The sequence below is a fragment of the Perognathus longimembris genome, chromosome 2 (genome assembly GCF_023159225.1).
Source record: "Perognathus longimembris pacificus isolate PPM17 chromosome 2, ASM2315922v1, whole genome shotgun sequence".
NCBI lineage: Eukaryota > Metazoa > Chordata > Mammalia > Rodentia > Heteromyidae > Perognathus > Perognathus longimembris.
This window is the reverse complement of record NC_063162.1, coordinates 47,119,834-47,146,283: the sequence shown is the minus strand read 5'-3', so window position 1 is coordinate 47,146,283 and position 26,450 is coordinate 47,119,834. Positions and strand designations below refer to the sequence as shown.

Sequence of the window (26,450 nt, the reverse complement as noted above, 5' to 3'; positions counted from 1 at the left end):
TGTATGTGTGTGTGTACTGGGGCTTGAACTCAGGGCCTGGTCACTGTCCTTGAACTTTTGTACTCAAGGCTAGTGCTCTACCACTTTGAGCCACAGTGCCACTTCCAGTTTTTTGGAAGTTAGATAAGAGTCTCACAGACTTTCCTGCCTGGGCTGGCTTTGAACCTTGATCATTATACCTCAGCCTTCTGAGTAGCTAGGATTACAGGTGTGAGCCATTGTTGCCTGGTTTTTGGTAGTCCTCAAAAGCAGTCCCATGGACCTTCACATCTAAGAAGTTCCTGTTCCACAAAGGGTCACTTCCTAAGGACTGTAGTTACTTCCTTCTGCACAAGCTGGGCATAGGTCGTAGGCAGTGCATGCGCGCGCGCGTGTGTGTGTGTGTGTGTGTGTGTGTGTGTAACTGAGTTTTCCAACTGCATTAAAAGACCTCAGAGGTTGCTGATGTCCAAGCGGCAGGGCCCAGAAACAACAGAACAAATGTAAATCTGGGTGGCTTTCCAGCTTGGAATCCTGGGACTTCCCACTTCCAGCCCTAGCCCACTGTGGCCCGCTTACCGTGGTGGGGTTGATGGCAAACTTGCCCTCCCCATCACCCAGGCTGTACTCAATAACAGCAAAATTTCCCGAGTCTGCATCAGTAGCAGTGACGGTCAGGATGACAGTGCCCACAGGTACATCCTCCAAGACGGCCTCCTGCAGAGAGTGGACCAAGCTCTGGAGTTCATACCTTGTCCAAAATACTCACAGTCTCTGCACTGGCATATGGGACAAAAGCTATACCAACCCTGTTGGGGCATCGGCTTGGCAGGTCCTGAGAGACCGCCCCTTTCTCCCGCCCTGGGGCTGCGTGGCTGTTATCCACTCCTACCCACTTCCGGGTTGGAACCGGAAGAGGCCCAAACCAGCCCTGCCTCTCGTCTTGGAGCACGCACGTGTGTGTGTCAAAATGGCGCTGGCTGGAGCCCAGGGGGCGGTCCTGTGGGCTGTGATCTCCGCCTCTGGGGGAAGTTCCGTGACATCACTGTGATGGATAGCTCATCAACCTATTGCTAGTTGTGGGGCTCAAATTCCCCGTCCCTCCTCTTTTCCCGAGGAGATGCCAAATCCCAAATTATGAAAGACACTCGGCTCTGCTTCTCCCGCCAGCAGGAGGGGCAGAGCGTGTCTTTATCGGGCTGAGCTGAGGTAGGATGCTGAAACCTCCCCCCCCCCCCGTTCCCCTCACGTATCAGGAGCAGATGCAGGACAGAGATTTTTGGGGAGCCAGTTCGATGGTCCACCAGTCACAAAGAACTTTAATCAGGGAGGGGTTTATATAACAGTAATGGCAGGCAGGAAGAGGAGGGACTAACTGAATATTAACGATTGGCTAATGGGCTGTCCATCAGGTGATGTCACGGAACTTCCTCTATAGGCGGAGACCCCCCCCCCCCAGGACCAGGTCTCCGCCATTACACACGTGGCCGAGCCGAGAGGCGGGGGCTGCTTTGCTTCTCTTCCGGTTGAGCCCGGAAGGTGGGAAGGGCCACCTTCCACACCTTCCACACTGCCCCAGGGCTGGGGGAAGGGCAGCGTCTCGGGAGCTCTAGTTGCCCTTCCCCCTTTAAGGCCAAGCTGAATCCCCAACAGCTAGAATCCAGTTAGTCCCTCCCCTTCCTGCCGCCATTACTGTCATATAAACACCTCCCCTGAGTAAAAGGATGGACTTCCCAGAAGTTTTCCCCGAGACAGCCTGCATGTCCTGCCTCCTTATTCTTAGCGAGTGGGGGGGCGCCCCATCTTGCGGCCACACATGCCAAGGCTTGCATGTAACCCTCACTCCAGCTTTGCCGTCTGCGGGACTGGCGGCTTACTTTTGAGGGTGAAAGGGGACTACACAGGAGGTAATAAGGCCCGACAAACCCTGGGCACAGGTCTTGCCTAATCTGTCGGCCTGACCACCAACCTGGTAGGAGGGCTGGTCGAAGATGGGGTTGTTGTCGTTGATGTCCACGATCTCCAGGTAGACGGGGATCTCAGCTGCCCGGGGTGGGGACCCGTTGTCCGAGGCCCTCACTGTGAAGTTGAGCCAGTGTACCTCCTCGTAGTCTACTGTCCGGTTGGCAATGACCTTCCCTGAGACACAGAGACACCCATGGGTCAGGGCCACTCCTCACTTGTAGCAGCTCTCTGGACCTGAGATGGGCCTGGGGCTCTGAGGGGCAGGCGTGCCCCTTGAAGGAGGGTAGGCAGGCAACACTGCTCTTTGAAAAGGCCAGAGGGCTAAGAAGACTTGACATTGGGCTGTCCTTCCTGGAGCACTGATAAGGACCTTGAGGAACCCAGGCCCTCCTTGGAGAGCCCTCCCCCTGGGCAACACTAATTGTTACAGGAAGGTGGATGATGAAGATAGATTCCAGCAGACAACTGGGGCTCCCATCCCAACCAGGACCAGGTACCTCTGTCTTTTTCTCTACTCCAAGCATCCAGAAGTGAATAATAGGATGTCTGCCATACTGGATCTGGCCCAGCCCATTGCAGGGCTGAGGTGGCCCTCCCCTGCTCCACCCAGCCCTCCACCAGTGGGTGAGAAGCCGTCCATGGTCCTGCTTGGAGGCTGGTGGGTGTAACACCTCTGTCCCCGTCATCTCCAGATTTCCCACCTACCAGCTGAGGAGTCTTCCAGCTGGACATAGCCTGGGGGTGTGAGGTGGAGCAGAGTGTAGGTGATTAGCCCATTGAGACCCTTGTCAGGATCCACAGCTGCCACAGCAATGAGTGTAGTGCCTGGGGTGGCCCCCTCAAGGATCCGCTCTGTGTAGTAGGTGATCCCAAAGGGCTTGAACTGTGGTGTATTGTCATTGACGTCCAGGATGTTGACTGTCAGCTTGGCTAGAGTAGAGGTAGGGTTTGCAGAAAGGAAAAAAGGAAGAAAGGAGGAGAGGAGGAGGAGAGGAGGGGAGGCATAAAGATGGTTAGCCAGGCCTTCAGAAGCCTCATCCAAGCCCAAAGGATGGCAGCCTGTCACAGCCTTCCTGGGACTTCTCGCATCATATCCTCTGGCCTGGTCATTGCCCTTCTGCCAGGGGAAGGACTTGGGTTGTACACAGTGGCTAAGTGGCCTTGGTAGAGTCCCTGGCTCTTCCTGAACCTAAGCTGGCCAGTGAGATAGGATGATCTATCTCTGAGACCTTCCCTAATAAATTTTCTCTTTGAGTCCATTCTCTAATCTCAGAACTTGTGCCCTTACTTTGGAAAAACTTAAGAAGCAGTCAGTGCCTATCAGGCCCCACTCCTCACCCCAGCCATTGTCCTCACCCCAGTGCTCCACTCTGTCCCTGCCTACTCCATCCAACATCCAGCAGCCCCCACCTCGTAGCCCAGGCTGCGGACAAATGGCAGCAGCTGGCCCTCCTCTTCCATCATCATGCTCAGTGTGGTGTCTGTGGCCTTGAGTCACCTCCTTTTCCTCTGTGCAAATGCCATGGCTTCCACAGGCAGCCCTGTGGCTAAGTCCTGAGGCTCACTCCCTCTTTGGGTCAGGCTTGTACCTGCTGCTGGTTCTCTGCCCGAACCTGGCCCCACCCACACTGGCTCTGAGGGACCAATAAGAGAAACTGGCAAGGGAAAGCTTACCATTTGGCACGCTGACAGAACGCTCTGGTAGGTCGCTGGCATTGTCAGTCACTGACAGAGTGACCTCATAGGTGGCAACCAGCTCCCGGTTCAGTGGAGACTTCACCATTACAGACCCTGTGGACCAGACCAGGTCAGGTTCAGCTCCGGGGGAGGGAATCTACAATCTGGGCCTCCCAGGGGGAGCTCCTGGCCTACCTCCCAGTCCCTGCAGGGGGCAGTCATATGTCTCATGGCTGTGCAGCTCACACAGCCACTTGCATAGATGGAGGCACACCAGCCAGTGTTTACTGGCTGTGTGTGCCTTGCGCAAGTTGTCTAACCTCTCTGTGCTTCTGTTTGCTCATTTATTAAAGTGTGTGTGGGGAGAGTGGGGGGGGGGATATTACAGTACCTATTGCACAGGACTCTTCTGATTAGAAAAATTAAATGTGATTCCATTTTCCAAGTACTTAGAACATTTGCCAGGCACATAGGGAGGGTGGTGTGATTTTGTTTAAAAACTGCTTGTATTCTATAACCAAGTGGATGTGTTTAAATTGATACATCATTGTAAAAAATATCACAATTTTGAAAATGCTATATTCTAAGGAGATCAAGAATAAAGGAAGGTCATACAACTGGGTACTATGGGGGGCTACTGTGCTTAAGGGACCAGCTGGGAGTCCCAGGTGTCATGTACTGTCTTGTGGGGCACGGTTCCGGGTTCCCTGCAGGAGGGACTGGGAATGTGTACCTATGGCCCCCGCAGTCTCTGTGTGTTCCCTGAGTCAGAAAGGAATGCTTCAGAAGCTTGGGTCAGGTTGGACAGACCTACTGGCTGATTGTAGAATTGACTGTGCTGGGGTCTTTTCTTCCTCCTGCTTGCCCTAGGCCTGGCGGCTCCAAATCACAACTCCTCCTTTACCCTACAAGGAGACCTCCTGTCCCTCTCAGGCACTTGGGATCTCAGGATGTGTTTCCCCTCAACAGACCCCCTGCTGGGCTGCTGTCCTCCACGGGTCCCCAGGCATGGGCAGTCACTTACCCTGGGCCTCTGCCTCCTCCTCCTCCTCCTCTTCCTACTCTCGCTCCCCGTCCCCCAGGCTGGGGAGCGAGGATGGGGAGAGGGCAGCTGCGTTCAGTCTGCAAAGGCTGGGCACGGCCTGGACCGGCCCCACAGGGCAGGAAGGGTGGGGGGGGTGTGGGCATGGAGGAAGGCAATGGGGTGAAGCAGAGAGGAGATGAGGTGGGAGGTGACAGAAACAGAGCTCAAACCTGCGGGCCTGCCAGCCATGAGGAAGAGAGAAGAGGATTAACTTTGGTTAGTTCACGGTGCAGCAGGGAAGAACAGAGCAGGGTGTGGGGTCAGAGGTGGCCAGGGCAGGAGGGGTGAGGAGGGGGAGGGGAACAGGCAAAGGGAGAGGATGTGGGATCAGCAAGTGGGAGCCCAGTTTATAGAGTGGAAAGCTCAGGGGCTGAGGCTCTGGCAAGAAAAGGGAGGGAAGGTAAGAAGGGTAGGAGAGAACGAGGGAGAGGAAGAAAAAAGACACTGGAAAGAAAAAAAAAGAGAAGAGAGTCAGTAGGAAGCTAAAAGAACAGAAAAGAAAAATTAAGTGATGAAGGTTTGGGCGCCACTTCCTGGCCAGGTAGCAGGGTGCAGAGCAGCTCTCCATGGTCCTGACCAACCAGCACGGCCAGGAACTGTAACCCAAGAGGGGCCGATTCTACCCCAACCTCTCCAAAGCTCAGGGATTTTGTTTCCTCAGGCTCTGAATGCAGACAGAGTTAATGTGACTTTGTTTTATTGCATGTTGTGGTAATTGATGTTTTGCCTTTTATTCCCTTCTATTTCCTTATTCCTCCCCTTTACTTCTCTCAGGCAATCAGTTAACATTTCCTTATTCTTCCCCCTTATTTCCCTCAGGCATTAAAGAGCATTTTTTTGAGGGGGGGAAGCAGTCCTTAGGTTTGAGCTCCAGTCTTTTTTTTTTTTTTTGCCAGTCCTGGGGCTTGAACTCAGGGCCTGAGCACTGTCCCTGAGCTTCTTTTTGCTCAAGGCTAGTACTCTGCCACTTGAGCCACAGCACCACTTCTGGCTTTTTCTATATATGTGGTGCTGAGGAATCGAACCCAGGGCTTCATGTATACGAGGCAAGCACTTTTGCCACTAGGCCATATTCCCAGCCCTGAACTCACGGCTTGACTTGCTACACAGGTGCATGTATTGCTGGGACACACATTCGGCCCTGATTTATCCTCCTCAATTTTGAGATACAGTCTCGACTCCTGCCTGGGCACAATTCACTGAGGCCAGGCTTCTGTGAAGCTAGGATAATGGCCATGTATCACTGCCTCTGGTTCCTCCTTGAGCATCTCATAAACTATTTTTTGACCAGGCTGTCCTGGAGCTGTGACCCTAATAATCTCAATCTCCTAAATAGCTGGGATCCCAGGCATGTACCACTTGTATCTACCTTAAAGAATATTTTGTGTATGTGCTGGTACCAGAGCTTGAACTTGGGGTTCTGTTCTTGATTGGGTTTCTCACTCATAGTTGATTCTCTGCCTCTTGAGCCACGCCTCCAGCTCTGGCTTTTGGTTAACTGGAGATAAGTGTCTTTTGGCTTTGTCTGCCCAGGCTGGCTTTGAACCACAATTCTTAAGATCCCAGCCTTGTGAGTAGCTAGGATTACATGTATAACTTGCTGGCATTCAGTTCTGCAAATAGTATTGTGGTATCCATTTCTTGTACTTTTCAGTAAGTCCTTTATTGTAAGGTTGACCTACCTTGTTGTCTGTGTCTCCTCTATGGCTTTCAATTGCTGCCTTGTGTACACCTTGTACGTGTGTGTGTGTGTGTGTGTGTGTGTGTGTGTGTGTGCTGGCCCCAGGGCTTGAATTCAGGGCCTGGTACTGTCACTGAGCTTTTTTTGGCTCAAGGTTAGTGCCCTACTACTGGAGCCACAGCTCTACTTCATTTCTGGTAGTTAACTGGAGATAAATCTCACAGAATTTCTGGTGCCAGCTGGCTTTGAACCTTGATCCTCATACCTCAGCCTCCATGGTAACTAGGATTAGAGGCACAAGCCACTACTTTTTTTGGGGGGGGCAGTCCTGGGGCTTGGACTCAGGGTCTGAGTGCTGTCCCTGGCTTCTCTTTGCTCAAGGCTAGCACTCTGCCACTTGAGCCACACCGCCACTTCTGGCCATTTTCTGTATATGTGGTGCTGGGGAATTGAACCCAGGGCCTCATGTATACGAGGCAAGCACTCTTGCCACTAGGCCATATCCCCAGCCCCAAGCCACTACTTTTTAATGTCTAATCTTGTGGGTGTGCACTGTCACAGGAAGTGCTGAGGCAGCCCCATCTCATGCTGGGAAGTGCTTTGGGACATGTAGGAAAAAGAACTGTGGGGCCATGAGGCCTGAGTGTAATGTATGCTGGGCTGCTGGCTGATGACAGAATGATCTTAACTCCTACATGTAGTGCTTGAGAGACCCAGTGCTCGCATGGTGCCACCAGTGCCAACATCGTCCAGCACTCTGTCAGACACATACAGAAAGCTCATGTACTTTTCTCTAACAATGGTTTGGTGGTAGATGGTGTGTGTCTATAATCTCAGCACTCAGGTGATGGGGTGACAGAGGCAGAATAGAGTTCAAAGCTAGCCTGGGCTACATAGGGAGGCCTTATCAAACAAAACAAAACTGATCAATGATTGTTTAGCACTTTTGCCAGAGCGATGGTAATTCTTGTCATCCCCTGGGCTTTCCATGGCTTTTCCCTAAATCAAAACACTGAACTTTTGGGGGAAAAATAGAACATCAAAATACAATCAACAGCATAAATTGTGAAAGACAAGCCATGGACTGCTCCCTTTGTGTTATGAAAATCATAGTTACAAAAAAATTAAGGGTATGATAAAAGTAAACAATTTAAATGGGTGGTATAGTCATGAAGGAAGTGTTTGGTTGACTGTAGTTATTAAAGCAATGCATTATTAAAACAAGGTGTTATTTTGCTTTATTTACTATTATAAACATGAAAACTATAATACAGAATGCTGGCCTGGGTGTGGCAAGATGGGCACTTGTGCAATCTGTAGAGCAGAAGAGCCAGAAAACTCAGAGGCACTGGTCAAGGGAGGAGGAAGAGAGAGGAAAGAGGGAGGAAGCAGGGGAGAGAAGGAAAAGGGGGGTGGATGTTGTTAGAAGGGAGTACCAAAGGAGCAGGAGAGAAGGGAGAGGGAAGGAAGGGAGAGGGAAGGGGAAAAAGAGGAAGGAAAGGAGAGAGAGAGGGAAGGAGGAAAGGAGAGAGAAGGAGGAAAGGAAAGGGAGGGAGGAAAGGAGAGGGAGGGAGGGGTGTTGGGCAGCAGCAGGCCCTTGTACCTGTGTTAATATTCACAGCAAAGGCATCCTCCTGGTTAGGCACCAGACGGTCAGTGTCGTCTTTGGCCACGATGCTGATAATGTGATACTCCAGCTTTGGGTTGAGGTCGAGGTCGATGGCGGTGACATTGGCAATGACAGTGCCCGGCTCTGCAGATTCTAGCACGCTTACCGTCTGGATGGGGTTGAGGAACTCAGGGCGAGAGTCATTGATGTCATCAATCAATATGGTGACTATCGCTGTGCCTGAGAGGGGCACAGTGCCCCGGTCGGTGGCCACCACTGTCAGCCTGTAGGACTCTTGTTCCTCCCGGTCAATGGTCACATCGCCAACACTGATGACGCCGGTGACTGGATGGATGAGGAAGCGGTCCTGAGCCCCAGCTTCTATTCGGTAGGTCAGCTCCCCATTGAGACCACTGTCCTCATCGGTGGCTGTGACTTGAAGAACCGAGAATCCTGTGGGGCAGGGGTGGGGAACAGCTGAGTACCCAGGCTTTGTCCAGAAAGCCCATACCAAGAAAGGTCTCTTCCTACTGTAGTCTCAATGGCATTTATCTTTTGAGAATTTATGTAGCTGAATGCTGGTGGCTCATGCCTATAATCCTAGCTACTCAGGAGGCTGAGAGCCGAGGATCTAGGTTTGAAGGCAGTCTTGGCAGATAAACCTAGGAGACTCTTATTCTCCAAGTAACTACCTTAGAAATGGAGGTGTGGCTCAAGTGGTAGAGCTCCAGCCTTGAACAAAAAGAGCCAAGCAAGAGAGAGGCCCCAATTTCAAGCCCTGGTGCCAGGAAAAGTAAGTCTGCAACTTAACAGGAAAAATTTAAAAAGTTCTTTGATTAAATAATGTTCTGTAATTTAATGGCAAGTTATTGCTTGTTTTGCCTACTTTCCTATCAATTTATACAATTTACTGTATAATTATGACCAGTATGGTTTGGGTAAAGGCCCAGTTATTAAAGACTTGGTCCACAATGCTTTTTGTAGGTCCTGGTTGAAAGACACCATAGGATATAGGGTAGCTTGTCTTTCAAGGAGGCACTGGGATCTTGCCCTCCCCCTTCTTTCTTTCCAGCCCCTTATAAGGTGAGCAGTTTGCTCCACTCTGAGTTCCCACCAGGAAATTCTGCCTCACCACAGCCCAAAGCATTTCAACATGGACTGAAACCTCCACAGGTAAGAGCCAGGAGAACCCTTTCCTCTTAAACTTGATTATCTCAGGTATTTTGGCAAGAGATCTTTTCCTCAGTTTGTGGTTTGATCTTTCAGTATTAGTTTTAATTCTTTTGAGGGGTTGGGGATGAATGCTAAACTTATGCTCTACCACTGAGATAAAACAACATGTGTGTGCTTACTGGGGCTCATGCTTTTGCTTGCCTTTTTTGCTCATGGCTGGTGCTCTACTGTTTGAACTATGCCTCCAGTTCTGACTTTTTGCTGATAAACTAGAAATAAGTGGTTTTTCAGATTTGTCTTATTGGGCTAGTATTGATTTTAGCCTCTTGAGTAGGATTACAGGTGTGAACCAATGTCCCAGCTAGAAGTTCTAATTTTTATGTACTAAAACTTGGCTTTTTTTTTTGCCAGTCCTGGGGCTTGAACTCAGGGCCTGAGCACTGTCCCTGGCTTCCTTTTGCTCAAGGCTAGTACTCTACCACTTGAGCCACAGCATCACTTCTGGCTTTTTCTATATATGTGGTGCTGAGGAATCGAACCCAGGGCTTCATGTATTTGAGGCAAGCACTCTACCACTAGGCCATATTCCTAGCCCCTGAAATTTAGCATTTTATGAGTTATTCTTCTTATGTATAGAACCTTCTTATTCAGAATTAAATATTCTCCTCATATTATTCTTTTATTTTCCAGTATTTTCTGTTCTTACATTTTCTTTTTTTTTTTCTTTTGGCCAGTCCTGGGCTGTGAACTCAGGGCCTGAGCACTGTCCCTGACTTCTTTTGTGCTCAAGGCTAGCACTCTGCCACTTGAGCCACAGTGCCACTTCTGGCCATTTTCTGTATATGTGGTGCTGAGGAATCGAACCCAGGGCCTCATGTATACGAGGCAAGCACTCTTGACACTAGGCCATATTCCCAGCCCAAAATATCTATTTTTGTTTTTGGCCAGTCCTGGGGCTTGGACTCAGGGCCTGAGCACTGTCCCTGGCTTCTTTTTACTCAAGGCTAGCACTCTGCCACTTGAGCCACAGCACCACTTCTGGCCATTTTCTGTATATGTGGTGCTGGGGAATTGAACCGAGGGCCTCATGTGTACGAGGCAAGCACTCTTGCCACTAGGCCATATCCCAAGCCCTTACATTTTCTTTAGATGTCCCCAAATTTTATTTTGGTGTCTGACATGGGCTGAGAATCTATACCAAGTATTTATTTGATCTGTATGTAATCTACTTATATAACCTAACATAATAGATACCAGGAATTTTTTTATACTTTTGCTTAATGTTTTTGTAGAATTTTTGCTTTCCATATTCTTTGATTTGCCAGTATAGGTTTCCAGACTACTTGTGTTCATACTGTATCACTTGTTTTAAATACCTAGCTTTGTAGTGTGCTTCTATTACTTACAACAAGGAATCCAGGTTTGTTTCAATTATTGTTCCAATAATTGTTTGAGACAGGGTCTTCCTGTGTATCCCAGGCTGACCTCAAAACTTATGATCCTCCTGCTCCAGCCTTCCAAGTGCTGGGATTATAAGCATGTACTACCATACCTGGCTTTATTTTGTCCAAAAAAATTTTTTTTTCTGGTTAGCCTTTTGAGCTACCCCTACCCCTAAATTTTGATTAGGTTGGGAATCACAGTGGTCTTATTTTGATTAAAACAGACAGTCTTTGCATCCAGGGACCTGGATAGAAGGTGCTTGCTCATCTTCTTTTGCACACAGTACAAGGGTGAGAGAAAGAAGCAGGCAGGAGGGGCACGAAGTGCTCCAGTGCTCTCCCCAGTCATAGAACTACCTAATTGTCCCTGGTAGAGAATCCACTAATTCTCAGTGGGTGTGGAGGGCATGGCCTAGAGCCTGGCGCTTCCTACCTGGTGGACAATTCTCCAGCAAGTGGGCGGTGAGGACGGCAGGGCTGAAGGTGGGCCAGTTGTCATTGTCATCCAAGATGGTGACAAGCAGTTGGGCGGTGCCATTGAGCAGCCCGATGTCCTCGGCCAGCAGCAGCAGCTCCAGGATGGGGGGCGAGAAGGCCTCCCGGTCAATGATGATACCCGACCTCACGGTCACCATGCCTGGTACCCCACGCCACCGGACAGGGAGATAGCAGGGGAAGAAGGTGGACAAGCCAGTGAGGATCAACAGGTTGGAGACAGAAGAGGGGGAGGGATGGAAACGGAACACAAAGGTGCACCAGGAGTATCACAATGACTTTCTTCCCCAAAGGCCTGACCACCCACGGGTCTTGGTGGCCCCTCCACAAAGTGTCCAGTCCTGCCTGTGAAGAGTGACCTGCTCCATGGGATGGACATTTCTGTCGGTACTTGTCACCAGATCCGCCCTCTGTCTAGAACCAGACTGATGTGACATGGCTCCCAGGGCGGACAAGGACCTGACAGTGTGGCCTGAGCTTGGGAGATGATAGGAGTCGGCTGGGACTCGCAGCTGAAGAGGAGAGTCTGGGTATCAACAGGTGATTGGATTATCTCCAAGCTACTTCCTGGGGCCCCTGTCTGCCCTAATCCAGCTGCAGTGTGGGAATGGGGACTCTGAGAACTGAGGTTCCCATGAAAGCCTGGACCCCAGACTGAGGAGGAACCTTTGACAAGACAGTGGGGCCCCGGCCTGCCCCAGAGCCAGGCTAGAGTAGAGGCCTTACCCGTGCTGTTGTGGATGTCAAAGAGGCCACTGTGGGTACCCAGCAGTTGGTAGGTGACCACGGCATACACATCCTCGTCTGCATCCAGAGCCAGGATGGGCCCATTGAGTACCGTGAGGGGAGTCCCTGGGCCAGGGGGAGAGGAGTCACCACAGGCCAACCTGGCCCCTGCCCTCCCCCCTCCCTGTCCCTGTCCCAGTGAGCCATGGCTGAGGATGGATGAGAGGGAAAGGAGGTGAGGTGGGTGGGTGGGCAGGAGAGGGAGGCCCCGGGGCGGGCCTGCGGCAGCCTTGGCAGACTGAACGCAGATGCCTGGGAGCGGCCTCAAAGCCCTGCTGGGGAGAAAACACAAGAGTGGTGAACAAGCCCTGATGGCCCGCCTGGAGCCACACCTGCTTCCCAGCAGCCTTTGAGGCTGGCCACTCCTCAGGAGGGTCTGGGGGCTCCTTGGTATCCCTGCCCCCCCATGTTGGCCCATCTGTCCACATGTGTGTAATGCAATGTACTATCTTCGGTCTGACCACACATGGCTAGGAACCATGCGTGGGCTTGTGTGTGTCCATCCTCCTGTACATGAGGGAATACACACAATCCAGTAGTTCTCCTTGTCATGTTTGTCTGCCTCTGCAGGAAGTAGGCCACAAGTGCTAAGAGAGCACCAAGTGGGTACACAGGGCCCATTGTACCTAGGCACAAGCATAATCCCACACTGTGGACATGCACAGGTATGGGCATAGGCAAGTAGGGGAGGGGCTGCCCTGCCAGTGAGCCATGGTCTTAGCTCATTCTTTTGTACTTAGAATCTGAGCTTGGGGCTGGGGAGGTTGGGGATCAGGGCATGGAAGGACTGAATTGAAGGGCAGGTACCATCCCTTTGAAGAGAGACAAAGCTGATCAGTACATAATAGCTACCCAGAAACCCCACTTCCTTCTCTGATTACAGAGGCTCCAAGAGCTCCCACCCAATGGGTTGGGTGAACATGGAGGGAGGAGTGGGCTGTCCCTCCTGGGTAGTCCTTTTGCCTTGAATGACCTATTTATTCATTTATTTATGCCAATACTGGGGCTTGAACTCAGGGCCTGGGCACTGTCCTTGAGCCTCTTTGTGCTAATGTTCTACCACTTGAGCAACAGCACCACTTCTGGCCTTTTCTGTTTATGTGGTACTGAGGAATCGAACCTAGGGCTTCATGCAGACTAGGCAAGCACTCTACCACTAAGCCACATTCCCAGTCCTGTGTTCCTTAGCTTTTTATTTATTTTTTTGTTCAAGGCTGGTGCTCTATCACTTGAGCCACAATTCTACTTCTAGCTTTTTGGTGGTTAGAGATGTAAAAGTCTCACAGACTTCCCTGCCCAGGCTGGCTTTGAACCAGCCTGAGCCTTCTGAGCAGCTAGGATTACAGGCATGAGCTACTGATGCTTGGCTTGAATACCCTCTTGAGGGCATTGGGTTGCTCTCTCCTCCCTGGGGACCGGTGACCATAATGATCTCATCCAGACCTGCCACCTTGTTAGTGGTCCCTCAGGTGCCACAGCACACCCACTGGGGGCTATGCTTCCAGGTTCACAGGCCATCCTGATGCCCAAGGCTCCAGCAGGGCCTGGCCATAGCAGGAGCCCCTTGGTGGGCACAGTACCTACCTGCGGGAGAATTCTCCATCACCTCTGCCTGGTAGGTGCCCTCTGTGAAGAGGGGATGGTTGTCATTCTCATCCGAGAGAGAGACCCACAGCAAGTCAAAGTCCTATGAGGGGCAGGGAGAGACAGGTTGTAAGCAGAGCTCTAGCCAAGGACCCCAATAGGAGGGATGAAAAGTGGGACTCAGAGAACAGGCAGATGATTTAAACAAAAGGGGGGGGGTGGAAATCCAGAGATGTGGATTCAAATCCCTCTGGTAGCAGCTCACTGGGTGACCTTAGGCAATAACCCCATCTGGGTCTCGATTTTCCAGTCTGAAAAATGGCTTTCTTTACAGTGGTGTGGATGAAGCTCATGGCTTTGTGCATGCTAGGCAAGAATTCTACCATGGCATGGCATAAGCCAGGAACAAATGGGGACTTTCAATTCCTTCAGGAGGTGTGTAAAGATAACAGAGGCGGTGTTTCACTTGCTGCACCTTCTGGTAAGGTATTCAGGAGTGTGTGTGAATTCAGGAAGGCAAGTTCGTGTGTGTGTGTGTGTGTGTGTGTGTGTGTGTGTGTGTCTAGGATTGCATTCATGGTCTGGGTGCTGTCCCTGAGCTTAAAGCTGGTGCTCTATCACTTGAACCACAGCTCAAGCTTCCAGCATTTTGATGGTTATTTGAAGATGAGAGTCTCATGTGTTGGGCTCGTTAGCCTCTCCCAGCTCGGGTACTTACTTCTTTCTTTCCACACTCCCTTTCGCGCCCTCTCCCCTAGTCATCCGACCCGCAGATAAGCTAGGGTGAAGCGGGGAAGTCAGCACCGACCTGTCACGCACGAGGCCTGGCCGAGAATGTATGCCCGTCTCCTTACCCATAGACGAAAGTCTGATGTACACATGCCTCGGGGTTAGCTTCTTAGAGCGAACTAACTTTATTGAGACAAAGACAACGGGAGATGATTCCAAGGGGAGGGGTTTGGCCAGGATGCCAATAGGCTGAGAGGTATCACCTGGTCCCCGTGAGCTATCGTCACTCGAGAGCGCCGAGCCAGGGCGGGGTGGGTAGGCGCTGGGCTGGCTAGGCTGGGTTGGGGGCTGGGTGCAAGGGCGGACCCAGAGAGGGCAGCTTGCAACCGCATTCCCCAGGGCTGGGGGAGGGGCATCAAGCCCCTTCCATCAAGGTGAAAGACCAATTCCAACACTCATGGATGAACTTTGCTGCACAGGTTGGTTTTGGACTTGGATCCTCAGATCTCAACCTCCTGAGGAGCTAGGATCACGGGTATGGGCCACTGAGGCGCCACCTAAATTATCTTTTTTTTTTTTTGTCTGTGGTCAGTACTGATGTTTGAACTCAGAGCCTTGCACTTTGTGAAGCAGGTGCTATAATGCTTGAGCCACACACTCAGCCTACAGATCCTGCCTGACACCCATCAGAGTCCACCCAAACACACAGCGCTTTCCTTCTCACTGCCTGTGGCTCCTGGATGAGAGGAGCCCCATTTCACAGATGCGGGAATGAAGTGTGGGGAGCAGGAGTGACCAGAGTTCTCAGCCATGGGGCAAGTCAGTTCCCAGCCTCCTTGTTCCTACCACTCAGTGCTGCCTCCTTCCAGGGTGACCTAGCTCCCCAAAGCATTGGCCTGGGGAAGGTGTGTGTGGGGGGGTGACAGGGAGGAGGGAGGAAGCTGAGGAGCACTGAGTGAGGGAGGCCACAGCATGACACCTGTAGTCTGAAGGAGGCTATCGATGAGGAAACAGAGGCCCCGAGAGAGCAGTGTTTGGACTGAGCCACTTATGTAGCGTTGAGGGGAGCAGGCCCAGGGACTCCTGGGCAGGGCTTTGCACCGTGACCTCATGCCTACCCTAGCCAGGAAGGGAATTTTGCCAGATAACACCTATTGCCTTTCAGTTAAGCTCTCTTGGCTGGTCTTTCCAGGACAATGCAGTCCTTATAGGACCTGCCAGTGCAGTGTGGTTGTAAAGCAGGCACCGCTGGGCACATGTCCAGGTGCCCACGATTTCGGGAGAAAAGAAAGCAATAGCTGTTTTCATGGAGCACTTGCCACAGGCCAGGCACTGGGCCAAGGATGGTACATATATGGCTTCTATGTGCTTCACAAGTCTGCGTGGGTGCAGTCATTTTGCAGAAGAGAAAAATGGAAGCTTACTTTGCCAAAGCCACACACCTAAAAGACAGTTAGAACTGGGATTTGAACCCAGCACTTGCTGGGTGCAAAGCCTGTGCATGTAAGCCCTGGGCTTGCTGCCCTGGGGAGGGGTGGCATCCACAGGACCCTCTGGGCTTACCCTCCTGGCTATGCGGGGGTTCTCCGGGTTGTCCTTCACAGAAATGGTCAGCTTGTAGTCTGGGATCCGCTCGCGGTCCAGGGGCCGGTTCACCCTGACCACCCCTGTCTGGGATGAGCAGGGCTAGTGAGCCAAGCGGCAGCTGTTCCCCACTTTGGGCCCTGGCCCCATGCTCAGCCTGCAGCTCCAGAGTAGCTGTGGGTTCCCTCCCCAAATCACCTGAGAGATGAGGGTTACGGGGGGGTGGGGAGTAGCAAAGTCTTGCCAGGGGAGGGTGGTTGATGCCAGCTCTGGCTGTCCCAAAGGATGGGGCAAACCAACACGGACACTTCAAGAGGCCAGAGGAGGGCTTTGATGCAACCCAAATGACCCCAGAGGCTCTGGACTCATCTCTGCCCATAAAACCTCAAGTGGGGTGGTGCAGGGACCTCTGTGTGGATATGTTTAAGCTACCATGGATTTGGGCTACGTGTAGACCAACACACCTCTCTTTCAACCACTGTAATCAACTGTAGGAGGTCCTGTTGACAGTTAACTAATTAAGCTATAATCAGCTGACTGATTGACTAAGCTGTAGTCAATTAAGTTGTTTTTCTGTCTCATTTGTTTAATTACTGCTCATGAGTCAAGTTGATGGTAGGCCTCTAGAGCCCGCCCAGTTTGTGATTTCTCTCTCTTTTTTTTTTTAAGGCAAGGTCTGGTTTTATAACCCACTCAGGCCTGGAGCTCAAGTTCCTCTTGTTCTTCAAGAGATGCTTTACTATGTCCGGCTGTTTGGCACTTGTTACATTTTTCTTCAAACTCTACTTGTGATTATTAGTCTAAGGAATTCTCTAACCTAGCTCACTGGGGGAAACTCCAAGATTTCATGCCTAGCACTGAGGATTTCCTCATCCCAATCAAGGAACTAGACCTAGGAATTTCAAACCACAGGAGTTGAAAACCTTCCAGGGAAGCTGGGTGTGGTTGTACAGGCCTATAATCCTGGTTCCTGGGAGGCTGAGGCCAGCCTGAGCTACAGAACAAGGGTCCTCTCCTTGTAGGGAGAGAGCCTGGGGTCGGCCGGGCACGGCCTACCGTGGCGTTGATGGAGAAGGCCCGCTCCCGGTTGCCTGCGGTGATGTTGAAGGTGAGGAGCGCATTGCAGCCACTGTCAGCGTCGCTGGCTAGGACGTGAGCAACGAAACTGGAGACTGGGCTGTTCTCGCTGATGGTGACGTTCAGGGGCAGGTTCAGCAGCACCGGGTCGTTGTCATTGATGTCCAGTACCCGAATTCCCACCAGCATCTGGGGTTAGCCAGAGGAGGTAGGGGAGAAACAGGAGGGGGAACAGAGAGGAAGAGGAAGAGCCACAGGGGAGATAGAAAAGGGCAGAAAAGGCATGGAAGGAGGGAAGGCCGAGGTGGTTGTGGAAAAATAGGCAAGGAAAAACATCAAAGGAAGGAAAGCAGAAGAGAAAACATGGAGGACGGAGCGTGGCACTGGTAGGGGTGGAAGGAGAGGGCTGGGGCTGGCGCAGAGGCCTGGTGGGAAGGGCTTATGTGGAGGGTGCTGTTGGGGGAGTGCTTTGAGGAGCCATGGCTGCCAGGCCCATGTCCAGCCTTCATCAAGGAGTCTGAGAGGCAGCCGGTGGCCTCTCCGGGCTGGGGGGTGGGGACAGTGTTTCCAGGACTCACCGTGGAGCTGAGTGGGGGCACCCCCCTGTCTCGAGCACAGATGGTCAGGTTGTAGAAGGCAGTGGTCTCCCGGTCCAGCTCCACATCTCTGCGGACCCGCAGCACCCCCTCCACGGGTGAGATCACGAACTCCCCTGGGAGCCATCAGGACATAGGACAGTCAGGAATGGAGGAGACTGGTGAAACCAGCCTCCCCATTCCTCCAGCCAGTGAGGTGACCTCACTGGGGCTGGGGATAACTGAGATATGAGCCTTCCGTGCCCCCAGCTACTCTCTCCAAGGGCAATACCAGAGTGCAGGCATGCCCCCATGTGCCTGCAATGTTGCTCCCCAGGCCACGGGGCAGGCCTAGGTCTGACACCTGGTACATCCTTGTATTGAAAGTGCCCCACCCCCGCCATGAGTACATGCTTTTAATCACTGGGAACCAGAACTTAACAGTGGCGGCAGATGCTTCATGTAAGGTGCCAACTCTCCTACATGTTGTTTCCCTAATGCCAGGTGCCAGTGGCTCACACCTATAATCCTAGCTACTCAGGAGGCTGGGGTCTGAGGATGATGTTCAAAGCCAGCCCAGGCAGGAAAGTCTGTGAGACTCTTTATCTCCAATAAACAACCAAAAAAGCTGGAGGTGGAGGCGTGGCTCAAGCGGTAGCCTTGCGTTCAAGCCCTAGGATCAATACACACAAACACAAAGCCTAATGCAGAGGAATGGCACTCTATAGTGAGCTACAGGCCCCAGGTGACGACGGGTGCTTGTTCAGCCCACCCCAGTATGGAACTGTCCTTCCTCTGAGCTTGCCCTTCCTTCCTTCCTTCCTTCCTCCCTTCCTTCCTTCCTTCCTTCCTTCCTTCCTTCCTTCCTTCCTTCCTTCCTTCCTTCCTTCCTTCCTTCCTTCCTTCCTTCGTCTGTCTTCTCTCTCTTTCTGCCAATAGTAGGGCTTGAACTCAGGACCTCATGTTCTTTGTTTTTTTAAGAAAAAAAAAAAAACCTCGAGGCTGGCCTTCCACCACTTGAGTCACATCTCCACTTTCCCTGCTCTTTGGCTGGTTAATTGGAGATAAGAGACTCATGGATTTGTCTGCCTGGGCTGGCTTAGTAACTTCAGATTTCAGCCTCCTAAATAGCTAGGATTATAGGTATGAGCCCTCAGTACCCAGCTTCTCTGAGGTTTCTGAGTGTTCCTACCTTGTTTCTGGGCTCAGCCCTCATCTGCACCTGACTAAGAGGTTGGATTACAGTGTCTTCAGCTGAAGCTGTCTGTCCTTTAGAATAGAAGACAGAGCCAGATGCAGAGGAAGATGACTGCTTGCCCACACTTCCTTAGCAAGTTTAACAATAAAACTGAGATTTGGGCCCTGGGCCTCACCCAGTGCATCTCACAGGACTGGAGTTTTTCCTAGACATCACTTCTCTTATGGGGTACAAATAAGGAGTGAAATAAACCGGGGTGGCGGGGAGGGGAGGTGAGAGCCCAGCTGGAGCAGGGAGGATGGGGCTGGGGATGAGTGAAGGTATAAAAGGGAGAACAAGTTCCCTCTGTGAACCCCCAGGAACTGAACTGGGGAGAAAGTTACTTCTTTCTCTTTTCCTTTTGTCATTCAGAGGACAGTCCCAGAGCGTGGCATTAACTTGCTCGTGGACACACAGCCCATAGACTGAGCAAGGACAACCCAACAATCTTCTCTGCCTGGCACTTCCCCTGCACCACTCTCTGCCTCCAGAGCCTACAGCTCCCTGACCACACCAAAACAGCCCCTCCATTCTCTATCCACAGCTGGGCTTTCCCACCCACTTTTCCGCTCCCAGCCTGCTTCCAGCCTGGAGGGGCGGAAGCTGCCCTGCGCAGGATTTCCTGAGCCCCTAACCCTGCTGCTCCAAGTTCTCCAAAGATCTGGGGATTCCCTTTCTAGACATTTCCCAGCCTAGTGCAGGCCCTCTGGGGGCCAGTAGGTGGCCTTCCATCCTCCCAGGCCAGGGGAGATGCAATCACCTCCCTTGGGAGGTTTAGGGAAGCAGGCCACAGGGGCAGGAGGGTGTGTGTGTGGTGGTGGTGGTGGTGGGGGAACGCAGCTGGCTCAAGCTGGACCGCTGCAAGGTCAGCTGGGGGATTGGGAGTAGGTGGCCAGAGGCCCACACAGTGCAAACCAGCCTTCCATCCAGTCTTGCCCAAGTCTGTGGGCAGATTGGGCATCGGCCGTGCCTTGTTCCCATCGGGAAAATGGGCCCCTGTGGCAAGGCTGCTGGACAAGGCCTTGTTCACCACTCTTACTATGGCAGGGGTTCCTAGAGAACCTGACAGCTCTGTAGGGGAGCCTGGAGAGTTGAGGGAGGAGGGGAGGGTACAGGAAAGGGGCCCAGAAGTGAGCTGGGACAGATGGGGCAGCTGAACTCCTGAGGAGGGCAGACAGCAGAGGCTCAGTGTGTGTGGCCATGGGTGCTTGCAAGAGCCCATCTGGAAGTGGGGTGTTTTCAGTTTTTTTTTTTTCCTTTCAGGTCCTTAATTGTTGGCTAGCCCAGGTTTTATGCTTGGTTCTGGGCCTTCCGTATTTCCCCTGGGGGCTCTTATGACTTTCACTCTCTCTATGCTGACCTCTGCCCCTGTTTCCAGTCTAGACCTATCTCTGGCACTCCACGCTTTCTAAACAACCCCCTACCTCCGTCTCCACCTGAGCTCTCACACCTGCTCTGGATGCCCTCTCCAGCGTAAAGCCATCTTCACCCTGCTCAGGCCCAACCCTGATTTCCTCTCTCATACAATCAGCCAGCACATCCCATTGCACCCACCTTTGAAATATGCCAGAGTTGTCCCCTTCTTTCTTATCACCTTCACTGCCTCCAAGCTGGTCCCAGCTTCCCATTCCCAGCCGGAATGTTTGCACCAGACTCCTAGATAGCACTGCTCCCCACTTCCCCACTCCTGTTCCTTTCTCCCCATGGTCTGCTCCAAGCCCAGGAACCAGAGGGGTAAAACCATGTCCCTTCCCTGTGGTGTCCCCTCGCTGAGTAAAAGTCAAATCTTCCCAAAGAAGCCTCAATACTGGACACTAATCCACCCACTTCATCTCTTCCTCCTCATCCTCTTTCTCAGTTTAATTCTAGATACAGGGTGGTTTTGTTTATTTAAGAGCTTACAGGCCCACTCTGATCTCGGGGCCTTTGCACTTGCAGTTGCCTCTGTCTGGGATACTCTTCCTCTGATGTCCAGGTCTTTGTTCACCTATCACCTCATTGGACAGGGCACCTTATCTGAAATCCCTAATCACTCTGGCACTCCATATCCCACTCCTTGGTTTGATTTTACCCGTCTCCACAGCACCTAGTATCTCCCTGCATACAAAACCGTCTACTTAATCAGTTAGCTCCCTGACATTCTACATAGTGGGATGGGTGTCTGTTCTGTGTCCCCTGGCCAGCACAGGTAGCTGTTGAAGGATCAATCAAACATCAGGATGGTACCCAAAAGATTCCCTTTGTTTTGTTTGGGATCTGCATGATGTGAGCTGTGGTTGTCACAGTCCCCACTATGCCCTCCTGTCATTCCAGTTGCTGGCCCCTTGCCCCTGACTCTCCAGGCCTTCGGGATGTCCACTCCATGGGGAAGGGCAAGAGTGACCTGGGAAAGCCTAGTCCAGGCCAGGCACATGCACTCCGCCCTCTGACTGAGATGCGCCCAGCACATGTGCACTGGGGGCCAAGGACGAGTCATTTCCTCTGCCCTGGGCCTTTCCTCCTGCTTCCCACAGGGCTCCATAACTCTCTAAGACTACCAGTCTCAGCCCCACACCTCACAGTGTGCTCTTTACTTCCTGTGAAAAAAGAGGTGGGAGATTCTCCCCAGTAATTCAGTATGGACCGAGACGGAGGCCTAGAGAAGGCTAGATCAGACAACCTCGGGACCCACTACCTGGAGCCCTGCTCCCCTGCTTCTGGGTGGGGGAGAGAGGCCCTTCAGTGGCCAGTCCCTGCCTGCCAGCCCCCCCCCCCCCAGTGCAGATCACACTCACCCAGAGGGTCGCCATTCACGATGCTGTATTCCACCTGCCCATTGGGGCCTGAGTCCCGGTCATGGGCCAGGAAGGTCCACACTCTGGGCCCTGGCTGGCCCTCGGTGACGTCAAATGGCCCCTCATAATCCCGGGGAAACGTGGGCACGTTGTCATTGATGTCATTCACGTTTACAAGCACCTGAGATGATGGACAGGCTTAGCAGGGGCATCCCTAGGCCGGGCCCAGTCACTAGGCCTGATAACATTGTTCCATGGGGCTCATATAAGAATTAAATGGGAGTCACAGATGTAGGAGGGCAGTGTGTGGTGTGTGTGTGTGTGCGTGTGTGCACACACCTGCAGCAGCAGCAGCAGTACTGGGCTTTAACTCAGGGCCTCTCAATTTCATTTGGCTTTTGTTTTCTTTAAAAATTATCTTTAAGGGGCTGGGGATATGGCCTAGTGGTAGAGTGCTTGCCCTGCATACATGAAGCGCTGGGTTCGATTCCTCAGCACCACATATATAGAAAAAGCCAGACGTGGTGCTGTGGCTCAAGTGGTAGAGTGCTAGCCTTGAGAAAAAAAAAGCCAGGGACAGTGCTCAGGCCCTGAGTCCAAGCGCCAGGACTGGCAAAAAATAATAATAATAATAAGTAATTGTACAAAGGGGTCACCTTTCTCTCACTTGGCTTTTTCACCCAAGGCTGGCACTCTACAGTTGAGCCACGACTCCACTTCTAGCTTTTTTTCTGGTTAAGTGGAGCTAAGAGTCTCCTAAGACTTTGCTGCCGAGGCTGGCTTTGAACATCTATCCTCAAATCTCAGCTTCCTGAGTAGCTAGGATTATAGTTGTAAGTCACCAGTGCCCATCCAGGAGGACCCACCCACATACATGCCTACCCACACGCGTATAACAGCACACATATAATAGCACACGCATAACAGAGGCTTGAATTCAGGGCCCTAAACTAACTTATTTTTTTTGTTGGTCATGGGTCTTGAACTCTGGGCCTGGGCGCTGTCATTGAGCTCTTCAGCTCAAGGCTAGCACTCTACCACTTGAGCTACAGCACCACTTCCTAAACTCATATTTTTAATTCACAGCTGGCATTCTACCATTTGAGTCAGGCCTCCAATCTGTTTTTGTTGGCCAATTGGAAAGTCTTGAGGACTTTCCTGCCTGGGCTGGCTTTGAACCTCAATCCTCAGAACTCAGCATCCTGAATAGCTAGGATTACAGATATGTCACTGGTGCTAGGTCAGGAGGCCATTTTAAGAATGCATGTGGGCCGGGTGCTGGTGGCTCACACCTATAATCCTAGCTACTTAGGAGGCTGAGATCTGAGGATGGTGGTTCAAAGCCAGCTGGGGCTGGAAAGTTGATGAGACTCTTATCTCCAATTAACTAACAGAAAACTGGAAGTGTAGCTGTGGCTCAAAGTGGTAGAGCACTAGCCTTGAGCAAAAAAGCCCATGGTCAGCACCCAGGCCCTGCGTTCAAGCCCCACGGCCAACAAAGAATACCTATGGAGGAGTTACTGCTAAAAAATCTTCCATGAACATAAGTTTGATAATACACTGAACCACTTCTTGTTATCCCCTCAAAGCCACACTGCCACTCCAGGTGAGCTGCTGAGATCACAGACCTTCTGCATTAATCATTTCCCTCCTCTCTCCCACTGGGACCTTCTGAGTCTTCCACACTGAGGTTGAGTCCCACCTACCGTGGTGGTAGAGGTGAGGCGGTGGGACAAGATGGGGCACTGGTCGGTGGCAGTCACGATCAGGGTGTAGCGGCCATGGCTGATCTCATAGTCTAGCTCCTTGACAGCCCTAATGACACCCTGGGGAGGTGGGGGAACAGAGGATAAACGAAGGTGTTGATAGGTGAGAGGTCTGGGGTACCCCATAGCCTGCCTGGGGGGCAACCCCTGACATCCTTGGGACCTCACACACATCAGAGGAGGCCCTGCCCACATAAGCTGTTCACTCCTTAGGTTCCTCCCAGGCTCCATCTTTGCTCCTCACCAACCCCTCACAGAAGCGTCACCCTCCTCCTGGACCCTCCTGCCAGCTGCTGACCGTGTGCCTGTTGATCTGGAAGGTGTTGATGATGTTGCCCGCAATAATGGCATAGCTGATGGTGCCATTGGGACCCTCGTCCAAGTCCAAAGCCTGGATGGTGATGAGACTGGCGTTGACAGTAGCGGGGCCCTCATCTAGCACCACCTCATAATGAGGCTGCTGGAACACGGGAGCATTGTCGTTCTCATCCACGATGGTCACATACACATGAGTGGTCGCCTGGAGAGAAAAGCATGGTTAATACCTTGGTCAAGGGGCTAGAGGGAGGGGGTCCCCAGATAGCTGTTCTCTTGGGCTGAATTCACTCAGTGTGAGCTAACACAGGGTGGCAAAGGGAGAATTCATGGGGGATGGAAAGTCACAGGCTGGCTGAGGAAGAAAGCACAGAGACTTCATCAAAACCAAAGTAGGTAACTGCTTCTACCACCACTGCTCTTGTCTATACCCATGACAGATATCACTAATCAACCATGGCACTGCTGAGACCAGATACAAGCTTGGAATTCTTGACTGTATAGTGATTTAGTGACTAAAACTGGCATATGAGATGAACTTCAATGGTCACCCTAACCCAGAGCTTTTCTGGCCCAGGGAACTTAGTGAATTTTTGGGTCTCCTAGATTGTAAGATGCAAGAATAGGAGGCACTCAGTCTGACACAGTATTTAAAATTCATCCATTGTTTATGTAAATGAAAATAGAATATTTCCAGCTTTTTAAAGAGGCAGGACATTGGGTTTGAGCCATTTCATGGGCAGTTTGTTGAGCTGTGAAAAAAAAAAACCTACTGAAAATGACCTTCCTTATAAGAAGTTTTTGTAAGCCTGTAATTGGCCACCTCTAGAGATGCTTGAGCCAACTGGAGGGTAAGTAACATTCAGCCAATCAGAACTCAGCAATCAACACTTAAGAACCAACTAGAGAAGGATGATATGGCTCTCTGTAAACTAAGTTGGCCACATGCTGGCTTTCCTGGTCCCTTGCTCTACCTTCCTCTCCATCCTTTCCTACAGATCACCTTGCATGGGCTGCCTTGCTTTCTGCTTCGGGGTGGGGGAGGAGCAGCGACTGGCCAATGGGAGAAAATGGCAAAGATCAGGAGTAGGAGAGGACACTTCCCTCTGATTCTCACTGAAGTTCAGCTGGGGTTGCATTTTTTCTGCCACTTTCTACAGCTCTCCCTGGGCTCTGGTCACCTTACCGCCTCTTCTTTCCCATTGGACATGTGGTGGTAATAGTGTGGCTATTGTGTGTGTGTGTGTGTGTGTGTGTGTGTGTGTCCTGAACTCAGTGCCTGGGCACTCTTAACTTTTTGGCTCAAGGCTAGCACTCTACCACTTGAGCTCTACGTCTAGCTTTTTGGGGGTTAACTGGATATAAAAGTGTCAGGGACTTTCCTGCCAAAGCTGGTTTTGAACTGTGATCCTCAGACCTCAGCTTCCTGAATAGGATTATGGGCATGTGCCACTGGCACCTAGCTCTTACTGTGGTTACTCATCTCTGGGTGTTCAACCAGCCCTCTCTAAACAGTCCCCTCTACGAAACCCATTTCAGTCAAGTCATTAATGAGCCTTGGGAGCAAACTACTTGCTATGGTTGGAACATAAACTGTTCCCAACAGGTTGATGTGATGATAACTTGGTCCACAGCTGGTAGAACTAGTTTGGCAGGTGGTGGAAACTTTGGGAGGGGTGTTTAGCTGGAGGAAGTGGTTACACCTTGGTCCCTGGACACTTCTTTTCTCCTCCTGTCCACCATGAAGAGAGGAGCCCCTCTCCCCTACCACCATGTAGTTCTCTGCTCAAGTGCATGGAACCAAGTGATCCTGGAAAGACCATGAACCAAAATAAGTCTTTCCTCCATTCATTTGTTCCCTGAGGTGTTTTGGTCACAGCTCTGCAAAAGTAACCAATGCATTGCCATTATTAGTGAACAATTTGAACTAGGTTATACACGTTGCAGAACTTTAGATGGAAAACAGGGGTGTAAAGAGCAGAATCCAGACAACATGCATATGACATTTTCTTTGGCTTTGTCTGTTTCTGGGACCATCAAGGGAGGGATGGACAGATGGGCAGCAAGAAGGCTGTACTGACCCTGAGTGTATGGTGATTCCTGGAATCTACATGTAGCTCTGTCTCAGTCTTCAGGAACCAGTGTTGGATGCCTGTTTCCAAAGTAGGCAGGATTGGCAGCCTTGAAATGGAGCTGTGTGGCCTTAGACACATTACAAACCCTCTTTGGACTATTTCTGTCTGTTAATAAAGGGTCTGCTATGACCTCTAAAGTCTCTGCTAATTTAGACATTCTGGGGTTGTGGTCTGCTGTCTGTATCACCCAGACTGACTCACCATTAGGAATACAGTCCTTTGGATCTTACAGTTTCTAGGAATCTCTCTTAAAATAGTAAGCATACCAGGAGGGAAAATGAATTATTTCAATATTTCTCAAACTTTCTCACCCAGTATAGAGAGGTAACTAAGTCTGAGGATCTGTTTGAAATATTTTATTTTTATTTTTTAGTGCTAGTCATGGGGCTTGAATTCAAGGCCTGGGCACTGTCCCTTAGTTTTATTGCTCAAGACTCTCTACCACTTGAGCCACAGCTCCACTTCCAGCTTTTTGGTGGTTAAGTGGAAATAAGACATTCTTACTCTGGCTAACTTTGAACTATGATCCTCAGATCTCAACCTCCTGTGTGGCTAGGATTATAAGGCGTGAGTTGCTAGCACCCAGCTCAGCCTGAACTTTCGTCGCAAGGATGAAATATCCTGGAAATCTGTCATGTGTTCTGTCAATTGATGTGACTTCCCATCATTCCCTATAATGGATTTATTTCTGAGTGATGGATGTCAAACACAGCCACCATATTCCACTTGTCCTTTGCATAGTTCTGGCTGCAACTGTGAGCACTCAGTACCTAGAAGGAACCC

The 26,450-nt window shown here is 51.3% G+C and overlaps 1 protein-coding gene across 4 annotated transcripts in view; it reads right to left on the bottom strand.

The window, feature by feature from the left end:
* Positions 1 to 26,450, bottom strand: part of Cdh23 (cadherin related 23) — a 360,605-nt gene that overhangs the window by 14,783 nt on the left and 319,372 nt on the right. For 3 of the 4 annotated variants that reach the window (XM_048338969.1, XM_048338966.1, XM_048338967.1), the window contains exons 38-51: positions 23,516 to 23,737; positions 23,158 to 23,277; positions 21,452 to 21,632; positions 17,444 to 17,577; positions 16,845 to 17,054; positions 15,768 to 15,875; positions 13,476 to 13,578; positions 11,832 to 11,957; positions 11,044 to 11,247; positions 7,990 to 8,448; positions 3,619 to 3,735; positions 2,650 to 2,874; positions 1,949 to 2,118; positions 559 to 696 (exon numbers count right to left, since the gene is read on the bottom strand). In XM_048338969.1, the coding sequence (XP_048194926.1) occupies positions 559 to 696; positions 1,949 to 2,118; positions 2,650 to 2,874; positions 3,619 to 3,735; positions 7,990 to 8,448; positions 11,044 to 11,247; positions 11,832 to 11,957; positions 13,476 to 13,578; positions 15,768 to 15,875; positions 16,845 to 17,054; positions 17,444 to 17,577; positions 21,452 to 21,632; positions 23,158 to 23,277; positions 23,516 to 23,737 (2,517 nt within the window). Of the gene's footprint in view, positions 1 to 558; positions 697 to 1,948; positions 2,119 to 2,649; positions 2,875 to 3,618; positions 3,736 to 7,989; positions 8,449 to 11,043; positions 11,248 to 11,831; positions 12,167 to 13,475; positions 13,579 to 15,767; positions 15,876 to 16,844; positions 17,055 to 17,443; positions 17,578 to 21,451; positions 21,633 to 23,157; positions 23,278 to 23,515; positions 23,738 to 26,450 lie in introns of those variants that run through there. The other variant, XM_048338968.1, reaches the window with a different exon arrangement.